At 36.1% G+C, this 15504-nt stretch overlaps 2 protein-coding genes across 6 annotated transcripts in view; both read right to left on the bottom strand.

The window, feature by feature from the left end:
- Window positions 1–2282: 2282 nt before the first annotated feature.
- eif4ebp3 (eukaryotic translation initiation factor 4E binding protein 3) lies at window positions 2283–6890 on the bottom strand. The gene is given in 3 exon segments (NM_001007354.2): window positions 2283–2808; window positions 5492–5644; window positions 6700–6890. Coding segments are annotated over 3 exon segments (315 nt in total). The 5' UTR covers window positions 6830–6890; the 3' UTR covers window positions 2283–2776.
- A 1767-nt stretch (window positions 6891–8657) lies between these two features.
- Window positions 8658–15504, bottom strand: part of ankhd1 (ankyrin repeat and KH domain containing 1) — a 74490-nt gene continuing 67643 nt past the window's right edge. For all 5 annotated transcript variants that reach the window (NM_001199768.1, XM_009295484.5, XM_009295483.5 and 2 more), the window contains 5 exon segments: window positions 8658–9244; window positions 9329–9493; window positions 10859–11037; window positions 11669–11923; window positions 12033–12197. In NM_001199768.1, the coding sequence (NP_001186697.1) occupies window positions 9185–9244; window positions 9329–9493; window positions 10859–11037; window positions 11669–11923; window positions 12033–12197 (824 nt within the window). In that variant the 3' untranslated portion in view covers window positions 8658–9184.

The following is a 15504-nucleotide window of genomic DNA, read 5'->3' on the forward strand; positions in this document are numbered from 1 at the left end:
GGTAATGTTTGTAAAAGTTAAAAATATCTCTTAGGCTATTTATATGCCCTTATAGAGACTTTCTTTCTTTGTACAACTATCTATCATATGTACACGCATTTTGTTACTAAAAAATGTTTATTTAAAAATAAATAATGTTATTGCTTACAAAAGGGAAAATGACATTTAAAGGATAGGATAATTCACCCTAAAACTGGTATATGCTCACTATTTGAGGACTAAATGCTTCCAAATCTTTATTAAATCTTTAATAAAGTTTCTTTATTCTGTTGAACACAAAAGAAGATATTTTGAAGAAAGCTTAAAACCAGTGACCATTCACTTCCAAAGTAGGAAAAAAGTCAATAGTCTTTAAAATATCTTGACAGAAGAGGGAAAGGGAAACATGTTTGATACAAGTAAAGGGTGTGTAAATGATGACACAACATGCAGTTTTGGGCAAACTATCCCTTTAATAGGTGATTAAAAGAGTTTTGCACAACATAGCTTCACTTCAAACCATAGTATAGATTCAATGTAATGTTTTTGGAACACCTTCCTACTACAAAGTGATGTGTCGTTCTGCAGAAATAGATTCAGTAGCATACTGTGATAAAACCCATGTTCTTTAGCATCACGTTAAACATTCACATTACACATGTGAATATACCTGAAGAATATTTTAATCATGCATTGATCCTCTTCAAAATTCACTGATGGCTTTGTTTGCATTGAGAACAAAGTTTTTATTTCTGCTTGTACAGTACGTCTTGCTTGTGGACATTTTAGGAGAATTTAGCACTCCATATCAGCACTAGAGATTGATAATAACTTAATTTTACATACAAAATAAAATTCCATTGTAGAAACCATTTTTTATGGGGGGTGGATTGCTTACCGTTTTATGTAGCATTTCAATTCAATTAGCAGTCTTACTACAAATAAAATGGTTAAACCTCTTGGTGTGGCAAGATGGTAACCATGTGGCTACCATGGTTTAATTGTAACATTCTGGTTTTATTTGTGGTAAACCTTGGTAAATCATCAAAAGGGAATTTTATTCTTCACATCATGGTTATTGCCAAAGCTGCAAGAAGTTAAATGCAAAATTGGCACCTTAAACAGAAATAAAACCACTCCTGATGATACAACTGACCTGACAACATATCAGTGACATGAAGTGTCTAATTTACGGATCATGTTCAAGTGCATGTTAATTAAAGTAATTTCACATTTGACAAAAGTGGCTTCTCATTTCTGCCTTCATATCACATAGAAACTGGCTCTATTCTTGATCATCATACCCTAGATTTCTGCCTTTTTTTCTACAGAATTGTGATGCATGCAGTGAACTCATTGTCATGTTCAAGAAATCAGTCTGAGATGAATTGTGCTTTATGACATGGCGTGTTATTCTGCAGGAAGTAGCCATCAGAGGACTGGTACACTGTGGTCATAAAGGGATGGACATGGTCAGCACCAATACTCAGGTAGACTGTGGTGTTGACATGATGCTCAATTGGTACCAATGGGCCCAAAGCGTACCAAAAAATATCCATTACCATTACACCACCACCAGCAGCCTGAGCTGTTGATACAAAGCAGAATGGAAGCATGCTTTCATGGTGTTGATGCCAAATTCTCACCATACTATCCGAATGTTGCAGCGGAAATTGAGACTCATCAAACCAGATAAAGTTTTTCCAATCTTCTACTGTCCAATTTTGGTGAGCCTGTGCAAATTGTAGCCTCGGTTTAATGTTCTTCGCTGATAGGAAGTGGCACCTGGTGTGGTCTTCTGCTGCTGTAGTCCATCTACCTTAAGGTAGAGACGTGTTGTGCATTCAGAGATGCTCTTCTGCATTACTCGGTTGTAACAAGTGCTAATTTAAGTTACTGTTGACTTCATCTCAGCTAAAACCAGTCTGGCCATTCTCCTCTGACATCAACAAGGCATTTGCACCCACAGAACTGCCACTCACTGGATATTTTCTCTTTTCTCTGTAAACCCTAAATGCTTTGAGTTGCTGCCATGTAATTGGCTGATTAGAAATTTGTGTTAACAAGCAGTTGGACAGGTGTAGCCAATTACATTTTTTTACTCTCATTAGGTGTTGATCTTAGTTCACTTGCATTTTATGAATCATTAAGGATTTTCAGCTAAAAACTTAAATGTTTTGCTAAAAAAATATATATTAAAAAAATTACCAACAAAAGTAAAACAGCAAATGTAAATTTTTTGTTGAACTATCCCTTTAAAGTGAATACATATATTAAATAAGACACAAGTCAAGAGATTCACATGGTGTTTTCTATTAGTTTTATTGCAAAATGTCATATTATATCCAGAAAATGAACAGTGCACAATACAACAATTGTCAGCCAACTGCTGATTTCTGGCATATGACTTAAACAGCCCTCATAGGGTCGTAAATCCATTACAAAAATGAAGTTGTTGCATTTGAACTATCCTAAGATAGTAAAAGTATAAATTGCATACGGTCACCTTCAGAATGTTTGTAAATAAAGAGAAAAGAAGGCACTAAATCGCAGCTGCTGCATTAAAACAACAACAAAAGCCGCATTTTCACCATAATATCCACCAAACTCAAGAAAAAAAAAACTCCTCCCCATAACAGAGACTCTCGCTCTAAGTATTGCATGAATTACAAAAAAAGTCAAAAAAGTATGGAGGCAATAATGAAGGAACGGTCTGCTGGTGTGATCCTCCTTCAGATAGAGCACTGGTGGAACAGGCTGAGACAGTCAGTTTATATCCAGAAGAGCTGCAGACACTTCATATGTCAATCACAAACTGGCTGTCATCAACTGAGGAGAGAAACGAGAGAAAGAGAGAGCGGTTAGAGGGTTCAAAGAGTTGCGTCACCCTGTGGATGGTCTCCTGATATGGAAATCAGACGCACCGACTAGGAGCAGGTCAGATGCAGTTTTATTTGTTTTTCTCATGAAGTCATTTCAGCCACTGTGAAATGTGACTGCGCTTACAATGCAGTAGTAAAAAAATAAAGGAGTGCCCCACATTGCTCTGATTTCACTTCATCTCAGTGATAAACAATGTTTTATTTGCTGAATTTAAATCCACTTACATGGTTCTTACACTTATTCCACAGTCAAATTAAAGCATTTTCCAGGTTAATTTTTACATTCTTCCAGCAATTTACAAGTGTGGCAAAATTGATATACTTAATTACATTATTCAATTATTTATTTTCCTTCAGCTTAGTCCCTTTATTCATCAGGGGTTACCACAGTGGAATGAACCGCCAACTTATCCAGCATTTTTTTTACAGAGCGGATGCCCTTCCAGCTGCAACCTGGCATGGGGAAACAATCATACACTACTGACAACTTAGTTTATTCAATCTACCTATAGCACATGTCTTTGGACTGTGGGGGAAACCAGAGCATCAGGAGGAAACCCACATGAACACAAAGAGAACATGCAAACCTTGCCACTTCATTACATTATATCTGATGGTATTTTTACAGTATTTTATAGTATAGTATTTAAAGGTAAATTAAACAGAATAACTGTTATTTACTGCATGAAATGTCATTCACACAGTTTCTAAATGTTTCATTTTTTATCCTAAAAGTATTTTAAATTTAATTTAATGCATTTTTCATTCATTATGTGGTAATCTACTTGTATTTTGTCTTCTCGCACCACTTAATCAAAGTGTATGGTTACAGAAAGACAGCCAGATCACACTACAGGTGCAGACTCCAGATGTTTCATTTAATACACAAGCAAAAAATAATAAATATTTTTATGCAAATACTTAAATATTATTATTTATTTAGTAAAAAATTATTATGAAAAAACAATTACATTATGTAGTTTCAAGGACTTTATCCAAAAATTGCAGCACCCATACAAATTCTATAATGTCAATATTTTTTAAGCCTCATAAAAAAAATTGAAATGATCAGATGAATTACTAATTTCAGATTGTGTAAAGAACGGAACACAGCAGAAAATGTTTCAACTGTGGACCCAAAAATGTGATGGACACTGACTTGCCGTGATTATTGTTCTGTGAAGTTGTAGGTGATCATGGAAAAGTCAGTTTTTGTTTGTTTATTTTAACATCCTGATTCCCTTTTCTTTTGTACTTCACTAGCCTAAATAACCATAACGTAAATAGCTGGGTCCGTCATGTTATAGGGTCTCCTTGAAATGTTTTCATGTTCTGAGCTTTACTTAAATTGTTTGCGTTCTGAGAAAATGCAGCGCATTTCCAGAAATTGTTTGCGTTATTAGAAAATGCAGTGCGTTACTGTAAATTGCGTTGTGAGAAAAAGTAAAGCGTTTACGTAAATTGTTTGCTTTGTGGAAAAATGCAGCACATTTTTAAAAAATTGTGAGAATTTGCAGCCCCCCACAAATAGTTTTTTTTTTTTTGCATTTTGTTTTTTACTTTTTTTTTTGGATAAAATGTGTAGCATATTTCTAGTGCAAGATAAAATATTACACCAAAGATAAAACCAATGATTTATAAGTAAACATTTCTCTGATGTTTACAGCATCCTGCATTCTCTTTCTCATGACCACTTTTTTTGCCATTGTCTCATTTACTGTACATAAATTCCCATGTGGGTCTTGCTCTGTCACATGCAGTGCATACTATACACAACAGTGATGTGACATTCATGTAGTTGATGACTTAAACGAAGTCAATCAGAAACATGATTAAACCTGTTCCACAGGTTTAGCTCAACACTGCAGCTTTGTAAATGAAAAATTATATACATTGCGCTAGGGCTGGGCCGATAAACCATATTATATTGAATTGCGATAAAATTAATGTCAATAACAATGATAAGCTCTGGACCTTTTTTTTACTTCATATTGATCTAAGAGCTTTCCTCCGGGTGCTCTGTTTCCCCCACAAGTCCAAAGTCATGTGGTACATGCGAATTGGGTAAGCAAAATTGTCAGTAGTGTACGAGTATGAATGGGTGTGTATGGATGTTTCCTAGTGATGGGTTGCAGCTGGTAGGGCATCCGCTGTGTAAAACATACTGTATGCTGGATAAGTTGGTAGTTTATTTTGCTGTGGCGACCACAGATTAATAAAGGGACCAAGCCGAAAAGAAAATAACTGAACGAATGATCCAACAGCCAATCACAAAGCAGAAATGTGCAACAATGAGAATCTGGAAGAGTGTTTAATATTAGAGATGCACCAAATTTTTGGCCACTGAAAATTTATCGGCCGAAGATATGTTACGCCAGTTAATGGACTCTCTAATTTTTGCAGATTCAGTCAATGTTGAGGTACTCTTTTAAATCGGGAAACATTAACAACTGATATCGAATTAAATATAATTATCGTTCAATATGGAAAATAATTATCGAGATTGCATTTTTGCCATATCACCCAGTCCTAAATAAACAACGTGAGAGAATGTTAGATAGGACAGTACAAGACTGAATGTTCTTCTTAGGTGGAAAAAAACAAACTAATGCAAGTGATGCGTCTCTTACTTGACAGATCTTTGCTGTCCTCCTCTTGCTCTATTATTTGCAGTGAGGGTCTGGTGACTCCTGGGATGTCCGGGAGGCAGCAGGGTGGGGTGCGAGCGATTGGAGAGTTTCGACATTCCAGCAGAAACTTTCGATCATAGATAATCCGAGTTCCTGCAGGGAAGATATCAATATTGGTTTAAGGGAAAAGAAAAAAAATGTTGGCACAAGCTGAAAGCATTTTTGCTTCGAGAAACGAGCTTCCTGTTGAGTTCAGCTCCATCTCTAAATACAGAAAAACATGTTGTGTCATCCAAGTAAATGTAAAGTTTGTCTAATGGAAATACATGCAAGCAGTGATTAAAACAAGGCGTCCCTGTTTAGATGTCCTGTAGTAACCCAAGGAGCGAGGAAATTGAGCAACATCGCCCTTTCTGCATAAAGAACCAGTGAAATTGGACTGCCTGAGGGTTGGCTTGATATGAAAAAATCCAAAACATGAACTCAAATCGGAAGGCTTACAAAATGAGTTATAGCAGGGTATCTTTTTAAATCAATATGATCTGCATGATTATGATTGTGCCTGAGATATGGTCACAGCTGACAGGTTTATATGAATAAATTGTGCTGTAACAAACTAAACCAACTTTGCAGTCACATTTCTCCATGTGAGTTTTCCCATGTGATCAGTATTGAATCTGGGTGTTAAGTTATAGTTTATAAATGTGTTTTAAGTTCAAGAAAGTCTATTAACATTCCTTTATTTATATTTTAATTTTTAAACTGTCTCCTGAATTTGCTGTACATATATTTAAACAAAAGGTTAGTGCAATTTAAAAAAGGTGGACAAAAGTTATAGATAACGTTAAGGTCCAGAAAACATTTCTATTTATCAAATTTCGTAAATTATCATAAACAACTATCTATTTTACGACGCAATTGTTCAGTTTTAGACAGTATAGTAAAGAGATAAAATGTGGTTTAAACCTATTGCAAAAGTGCTTTGAAGCACAAGTGCATCGGTGAGAAAAAAATTAATCGATTTGTCACTGCTCACAGGACTGTTTAAGTTGTAAACAGCGCATAGCCTGCGGCATATGATTGCGCAGTCGAGCTCACGTCATACAAAAACAAAGCGTGCACGGGTAACTTACGCAGAGAAACTTGCACAAAACTAAACCACTCGTCTAGTACAATACACTTATGATACACGAGGTCAAATAACTCACCGCCGGGGGTTGTTGAAAACACAGTTCCTCCTGGTGTCTGACTGTAACTGTCCGGAAGCGGAGACCAGCTCTTCTCATGAATGGAGCGGCTTGGGATCGGGCAGGTCGACGAAGCTTCACTGTTTGACATGATTTGTTTAAAGTTAGCGAGTCTTTCACGTACACACAGCAAAGTCTCGGTTCATTTACTAGGAGCGCTGCGTGTTTCTGTCCTCCACATGTTTATTGAGAGGGGGGGCGGAGATTTGTCACGTGACATATTCGGCCAATCAGAAACAACAATCACACTCCGTACTAACAGCGCTGAGGCCCTCGATAAGGAGCAAGCGCTTAGCCATTTCACGGAATGCAAGCTCCATGAACTGCACGAGTCAGTCGGAGCGAGGACACGGTGAAACAAAACAACGCGTGCAGTGCGAAAAGCCTGACCTACCTGAGGAATAGTCACCTCGACTTGACCCAAGGTTTCACTCCCTGAACTGGCTGCACATCTGGACATTTTCTGCATGAAAGACATGAGCTGTGCTGTATCACGCTTAGATGTGCTGCCTATATTTGTTGGCACCTTAACCATTTTAAAAGCCCGAAATTGAAGAAAAAACACCCTTTACGTGTCCCCATTGAATGCATATAAAGTGAAAAAGGGACATGTGTTTTTGACCTTGTGTTTGTTTGGGCTAAAATTTTTAATTGAGCAAATCTAAATGTTTGCTGGGTATAATGCTTTATAAACACATCAACTATAACACAATAATTATAATTATTCATTTTTTTTCTCTTCACTTTTGTCAATTGGTGAAGCTTGTATTTTGCCAGTGTGGCCACTGGCTTGCTTGGTTTGGGATGTGTGGAGATGCACATTGATGGATTTGCTCTTCAGTATTTGGACATTCAGCAGTGAAATTTAAATTACACTGAACTGAACTTAAACTCCGAAAACTGGACTGACATTGTTTTAATTTACTAGAACTTCTATGTAAAGCTGTTTTGACACAATCTACATTGTAAAAGCCCTATAGAAATAAACATGAATTGAATTGAATCATGAAATAGAATTCATACATTGCATGTAAGATTTCCCCCCTAAGACTAGCACATTATAAATTTAGGAGGATTTAAAAATAAACTATCCAAATGATACTGGCATGCTTCAAACAATTCACACATTTCACAAATTATGGAATGTAGTTAACAAAGAAATGTGCTTAAATATACTTTATATTTTGTAATCACAAAAGTTACTCCAAACAATGTTTACCAAGCTGTTTTAAAATTGGAAACGTTCAAAAAAAAAACCCATTTATTTTAGTATTCTTTACACAGAAATAAAATTCATAATGTACAAAAGCTAATCTTACTACCCCTGAGACCCAGCATTGTAAAACTACAACACTGCCATACGCTCAAAATGTAGTATAATCAAAGCATTCAACACTGCCTTCACATCTGCATCTAGATATTGGACTAATCAAAGAAGTTTCTAGAAACTTGTTACCTAAGTGCTGATTTATCTAGTTTAATGAAACAAAATGATGTTTTAATGCAAGTTCTCAGGTTGTGTGAGTTCATGGCCCATTAACTAAATCATTTATCCAATGATAGAATAAATCTACTATCCCATAGCATTGCAATAGGACTTTTTATTTGTGTAAAACTGGTCTTAGAGAGAAAAAAGGTTTAAAGAGTTTAAATAAGTACAGCTAAAACGGATGTTGTAATATTACAGGTTAAAGTTTAAATTCCTGGTAGGTCATCCTGACATTATGGTCAGACTTTCAGAACACAGAGAAATGTGCAAACATGTCCATTTACATGCCAAAATAATGTCTTAGAGAAGTTAGAAATCAAACTAGTCCTAGTACAGTGTGTGCCTTAATGTACCAGCGTGCCTTATTTTAAAAACATAACAGGCAACTAGTATCATAAACTCAACGGACTGAAATAACTTTCACACCAGATACATTTCCAACTTTTTATTGAATATTAAGGTAAATATTTCACATTAATACAAGCTACATAAAGTAGAGCCACTATACGACATGAAATTTACTCTCATTTTTAACCCTTTTTTCAGTATGTAAACAATTATACAGGTATTTACCACTCTAAAAGGTCTGATTTCATTCTTTACGCAATCATCTAGGTCTTGGCCAAGTATAAATAGCGCACTGTCCTATTGAGCCCTGCCGACCAAGAACACTTTTACGTGGGGCTTATATGTCAAAATGGCTATACTACTCAGTATGTATCCTGTTGAACAGGCAATCGATTTGTTCATAGACCGTGGTAAACACGTTAAATCCCACACTGGATTCTTTCTTTTTAGTTAGGCACATCGAGGGTGTCCGTCTCTCAAATTTCTGAACTTGTTTTAACATTTTTGGGGGGACACATCTAGGTTAATACCACGTCTCAGTAATTAGGTAATTATCTTGTTCTTTTTAACGTGTTTCTTGTTACTGCTCCTAGGCCTCTCGATCACAGTTTAGTTGACATGATTCAGATGCACATTTCCCACATGTGGAGCCCAAGTGCCTGGCCATACCTGCAACAACAAGATCGCAAGAGTCAGGACAACAAAAAAGCAGCTTCTAATTTATAAGCTCTTTCAGTCGGGGTTGGCAACTACCTGCTGTGGGTCTGCGTTCTCAGCAGAGTTGGGTACAACCTTTAGGATGGGGTTCCAGGCAGGGTCAGAAGTGTGAAGACCGTTGTAGACAGGGCCTCCAGGACCCTCCGCCATCTGAGGGTGAGGAGGGATCATCGTGCCACCGTACATTGACATTGGCAGCCCCTGAAGAGTTCACAAAACACAAGAGTTGCTGTGGAGGTACAAACTGAAATTGCCCTTTTTGTGCAGAACTAATGGAGGGTTCAGACTGCACTTGAATTGCATTCGGCGACAAATTGCAAAATCAGCCAATGCAAGAGCACTATACAGGGTAGTGGGAGGTTTGGGGAGGAATTATATTATGTATCAGACATACACTGCTTTAAATTTGATGTCAATCCATTTGCCCAAATCCCTTTAAAGGAGTGAGGAATTCGAATAGATAAAGAGAATCTAAAGTATCTGCTGGTTGACACCCACTAAAAAAATGTGGCATGAGGAGAAAAAAATGTACTTTCTACTTGTTTTTTTTTTTAGTTTTTTGGATACTTTATCATGGTCAAACAATGTAAATGGCTTAAAATCCTATAGGTATTTTGTCTACAAAGTATAACGTTCACTTGTAATTATTAAAGTATTCAAGTCTGTCAGTTGAAACAATTTATTTATTTTTTGCTAATCTTAGCCAATTGTAATTGTTTGTTTTGGTTCAATTAGAGATTTCCACAACAAATGTAGAGCCCCAGGAACCAAAAAGAGGCTGAGTTGGCATTTAATCTTTTATAATGAGTTTTACTAGATGTTGGGAGGGCAGAAATTAGCTTTTTTTCCTAAATCTTTTCCCTCAAAATGATTGTATTTTTAATCATTAATTACACCTGGCATAATGTTCTGTCTTTTTGCACACTGTTCATGTACCAGTTGTAATGTTCTATGTGAAGTTATGCATGTTGATATATGATGGGTGGGTGGGCGTAGAGAAAGACACCAAACTTCCCTGCACAATGAAGTATGGGGCTCTATAGTATCCAACAGTTGTACCCCTCAAAATCATTTATTCTGTTTGGAACGACATTTCAATTTGGAGGCCATGATTGTTTTGATTGTCATGAAGTGCCCTTCTGAGGGTTATATATATACCATTCGAAACACACAGAGAGAGTTGTTGGCAGACCTCCTAGTTTTTCACAATTTCTTGTGTGATTTTTTTGCGATAAAAATTATAAATAATTTGTGGTAGTAATTCCCAGAAATTTGCAGACAATTTTGTAATTAAAACATATTTAAATATTAAAAACATTTATAATATAAAAATGTGTATATATACAGTATATATATATATATATATATATATATATATATATATATATATATATATATATATATATATATATATATATATATATATAAATAATATTTAGCATATTAGGTAGCCTACATTGTTGTTAGGTGTGCAATTTGATACAATGGCAATGACACAATGCATAAAATTTTTTGTTTGGACTGTTTTGGACTGTTTTGTTTTGGACATCACTGTTCTGTGTGTACCTTTGGAAAATCCATGAAGTTGGTGGGCAAAGGTTGATGGAAAGTATTAGATGGAGCCACAATCCCAGTGTCATCTCGTTCCATAGCCTGGTGTTGAGAGAAGGCTGAAGGCTCCTGCATCTGCTGGTGCATCACTGGCCCTCCTCCCATCAGGGGTTGTGACCAGCCGGACATCGTCTCTGCAAAGAACAAAAACAGACATATTAAAGTTTAAGTTAGTTTATTTATTGCCACATCAGCAACTTATGGCTATTTTATGCTAAGATCAACATCTAGATAAAACATTTTACATAACTTCAGATTTCAATAAGACATGACACAACATAAATAAATACATATAAATAAATAGAAATAAGAAACACATTTAAAACATTAGATATGATTTTTTAACTTCAATCAATGTTTGATAAATAACTCTTTAGGGCATACATTTTAAAAACATCCAAAGCATTGAGTACAAAAATCTTGTCTAGAAGTCTTTAAAACTTCACATTCTAAGAAAATGTTTTATGGTGAGAGAGAGGCTTGACTGTGATTTTACACTGATGGTATGTCAAAAATTAAATGTAAAAATTGTATTAGATATATGCTTGAGTTGATCTCTTGCAATTTATTATCCGGTTGTTTGCAGTATAAATACATATACATACATACATACATATAGATCGGAAGAAAGTACTTTTTTGTCTGCATCATCTGTCAGTTCTATATTAACTTCAAGTTTAATGCCCAATGATTGGTACTACATAAGTAAATAATTTCCTTTGTAAAACCATTTGTAAATGTCAACTACATCTAAGTCATGCTCACCGGAGGCACTGCCCACTCCAAAAGACCAGATGCCACCCTGTCCAACTGGTGGGGTGTAGCTGGTGGGTAGCATGGTGTGGTTGACTGAGCCAGTTTGCCGGATTCGGGCCAAGCGCTCTGTTCCGATGGGTGGGGGCACTTTGCGGTCCTGCTGGTTGGAGCTACTAGGTTTTGCCTGGATCAGAGCAGGAGTCACCGTAGATGTGCAAAGAGGTGACGATGCCCCAGAGGACACAGAGGGCACTGGAGACTCGCCTATAATCGATGAGGAATGAAAAGAGCATCAGTAAAATCAAATTGGTCAGATAATAGTTGTCAATAATTGTGGTCCATCTAAATTCAAAGGACATATTTGTTGACGTACAAGAGGTGGAGGCACTCCAGGGATGGGGAGAGAAGTGCTGGCGGCTGAAGGAGGGTGTACCCACTGGAGCAGGACCTGGCAGGAAAACAGGACTTGCAGATATGCTTGTGGTAAAGCTGGTGAGTGCAGTGGATGAGGACATTGAGCCATCCATGGGGTGTATTCCTGTTGTAGAGAGTGAATACAAGAGTGTTACTAAAAGAATTTGACCCCAATTGCCCAAATAAACAAGCAGCGGGTTCTTCAGCTATAATTCACTTAAGGCAGGGTGTATAATGCTTTTCTTGGACAGCCACTTTTCAAGCAAGTTTAGCTCCAAATCAAATTAAACTCTTGAACCAAATCATTAGGGGTGTGGTACCCTTTGGTACCTATACAGTATTGGTACCTATATACAGGAATCAGAGGGTAAAATCGGATTCCTTTTAGGATTTTTTAAGACTCTTTCCTTACATTTTAAGAGCTCATTGCCACTTAAGGTCTGAATAGGAAACATTGGCGACTTTTTAAATATATTCACTAAATACTGATTGTAAGAAACTAATCCTAAACTAAAACATTATTCATATATTTGATAAAAATGTTAATCCATTTGGTTATTTGTGATTATTGTAAAACCTGTTTTAACAGTGCAAACAATTTATGAGCAGGTCACACATGCTCTTTGGATCTTTTTTCGGACTACTTTGTCCACAAGGTGTCAGTACTGAACCAAAAGAATCTTAGATTTAGGCTGTGCTAAATTACATTAATTTTTATTAATGATTTTTAAAAAATGCATATATTAATATTTTTAACAAAAGACGGAAATTTAAACTCACTAAATTGTAACAGATAACATTTGTGAATATGTACATTTCAGCAAAAATAATTATTCAAAAAGGAACAAACAAGTTTATTTTGAGAAACCAGTCATTTTTTGGCCAGTGAAGGTAAACATGGTCAAGACAAGAAATGCTGAAATTTGAAGCTGATTGGTATCATTGTGTTCTGTTGTAGCTACTGGTTTATGAGGCTTTGGTTTTATCGTAAACATGTTAGAATTGTTCCAACTAAAGACTTTATTAGTCAACCAGTATTAATTTAATAAAGCCATTACTCAGCTAATCACCCGTTTAATAAATTAATTTAATTAAGCCTTCCTAAGGCAATAAAGTAAAATATTTGCAATTAAGGGGCTGAGAAAGTATATAATTTGTAGCATTCAGTAAAACAGTCTTTCCTTAGGTATTCAATATTTGTGTAAGTCAAATATATAAATACCCAAATTAAACAACAAATAAACAGCAAACCGAAATGTGTTGCGTCTGATGCAGTAGATGTGGAAGTGATGGAATGATCCCACACTTTCGACTACCACCTCGGTAATTATTGTTACAATAATTTTTATCAGATCCACTTAACAAGCTCTCGCTGTGTGTGTTATTTGCGCTGCTCAGATGCGAGTGCTTCTCAACTGTCAAAGCTTTTAAAACACATTAGGTGCTTAAGCAAACTCTCAGCTCACACAAACGTTCTGTTTGACAATATGCGCACCATTTGTGTAATTTTTTTCCCCAGAACTAACTGACTAACAAAAACTTGTCAACTGAATCTGTTCTAGTCGACTATAAGGGGGTAGGGATGTAACGATTCACCATAAGTCGATTTAAACTGGTACAAATGTTGAATGAATTGCGATACCTGTTTTAAACAGAAAAGGCGCTGTTTAAAGGCACAAACTCGCTTTGCCAATGCATGCGCAGTGAGCAAGAGATGAGGTGAATGAGTATGCGAGCTGAGTAGTATGTCCAAATTCATAGAATTTGAAAATCAGTATTTGAGCAGTAACCATATGACCTACTACTTCCAGCGAGATTCTGAAGTGCGCATGGCTACATGCCATGCAGGCTGCGCTATCCCATGATGCCCCACGAGAGAATTCATGAATGGAAGTGAAGCGACGCAACTGATTCTATTCATACTGTAAGGAACATACTTTCCTAACGGCTGAGTAGTACGTTTAAATTCAAATGCAGAACCTACTGAGTAGTAGGCGGTTTCGGGTGCAGCCTAAATGATAGAGGTGAGGTGCGTCAAACAAACACAAACTGTGTGCAAATACTGCAAAAAGACATTTACGTACATTAACAGAACAACGAATATGATGCAGCACAGTGAAAAACTACTGTTACAGGCACCTTAACTTAAAAAGCTATTAATAGATCAAACCACGCTGACCGAAGAATTGGCAGCCCCGCTTGCTCTGACGAGTGCCAAAGATATGGAGATCACATGGTGCATCAGTGTTTTCATATGAAAGTGTGAAGATGTTTTTCAGACTGAAAGAGAATGCAATGCTGTTACAGAACCAGGTATTACATGGTGTCCGCTACATTCATTCTTCCATGGCAGGGCGCCACGCCAAAATTGATCCCGCCACGGCTACATTACAGCTTTCCATTCAAAACATTAATTCGTGTTTTTTTTTTTTTTTTTAATAGCGGATGATAATCACACCAAGACATATTAAAAAGTAAGTAAATTATAACAGCGCAAACTTCTCTGTAACCGTAGTAGTGCTGTGCGTCATTTGTTTAACTCTTTAAGGTTACGTGCTGACTGACTGACTGGCAGGTGAGTGATGCGGAGGAAACCACCGCGCAAGCAAAGAGATTTGCATGCTCATAGGCTATTACATAAATTCAATCTCGACTTAATACTGCGCTCAAGACATTTATCACTGAAATAACACTACAGTTAGTTGGTAGAGCTGTGCAAAAAAGGCCTGCCACCACAACTGGAAAAAATCCTAGAGGAAACACTGTATTATATTGTTCCTTTTAACCCTCTCTTTTTAAATTTAGTTAATGCATATTTTAATAATTTGCTTATTATATAATATATTATAATCAGTATTTCATGCCAGGCCCCTAGGAGCAGAGGGCCTATAGAATGTACACACTGATCTTTGATTTAGGAAAGTTTTTTCCATCAGCAGGGGACATTGTAAATGTGCAAAGATCTCCGCTTATACCAGAAAACATAGATATTCTGATATTTCTTTAAAAAAAAAAAAAAAAGGTAATTCCCAGCACAGTCACAGTTTTAGTTTGTTTGTATTAAAAGAGTCTTCTTTAATTTAATATTCTTAATTTTTTATTTGGAATCAGTTTTAAAGTATTAACGTAGTTGCACAAAAGTTTTAATTCGCTTATTGTAAAGAGTCTTTTTTAGTTTGTATTCATTTTTCAATTTGGATTTTGTTTTAAAATTCCAATTTAGTTAATTTAGTTAGTTAAATAAAATATTTTATTTTCTAAAGAAAAACTGCAGCATTTGAAAAAAAATATGAAAGGGCTCTTGTTCACCTTAAATTTCTCTCAAATAATTTTGTAAAAAAAATCGTGACTAAATCGAGAGATAATTTGAATAGTTTCAATCGTACAAACGTACTAATGAGTCAGGTAAATCGTTACATCCCTGTTAGGGG

Source organism: Danio rerio, chromosome 21 (assembly GCF_049306965.1).
Source record: "Danio rerio strain Tuebingen ecotype United States chromosome 21, GRCz12tu, whole genome shotgun sequence".
NCBI lineage: Eukaryota > Metazoa > Chordata > Actinopteri > Cypriniformes > Danionidae > Danio > Danio rerio.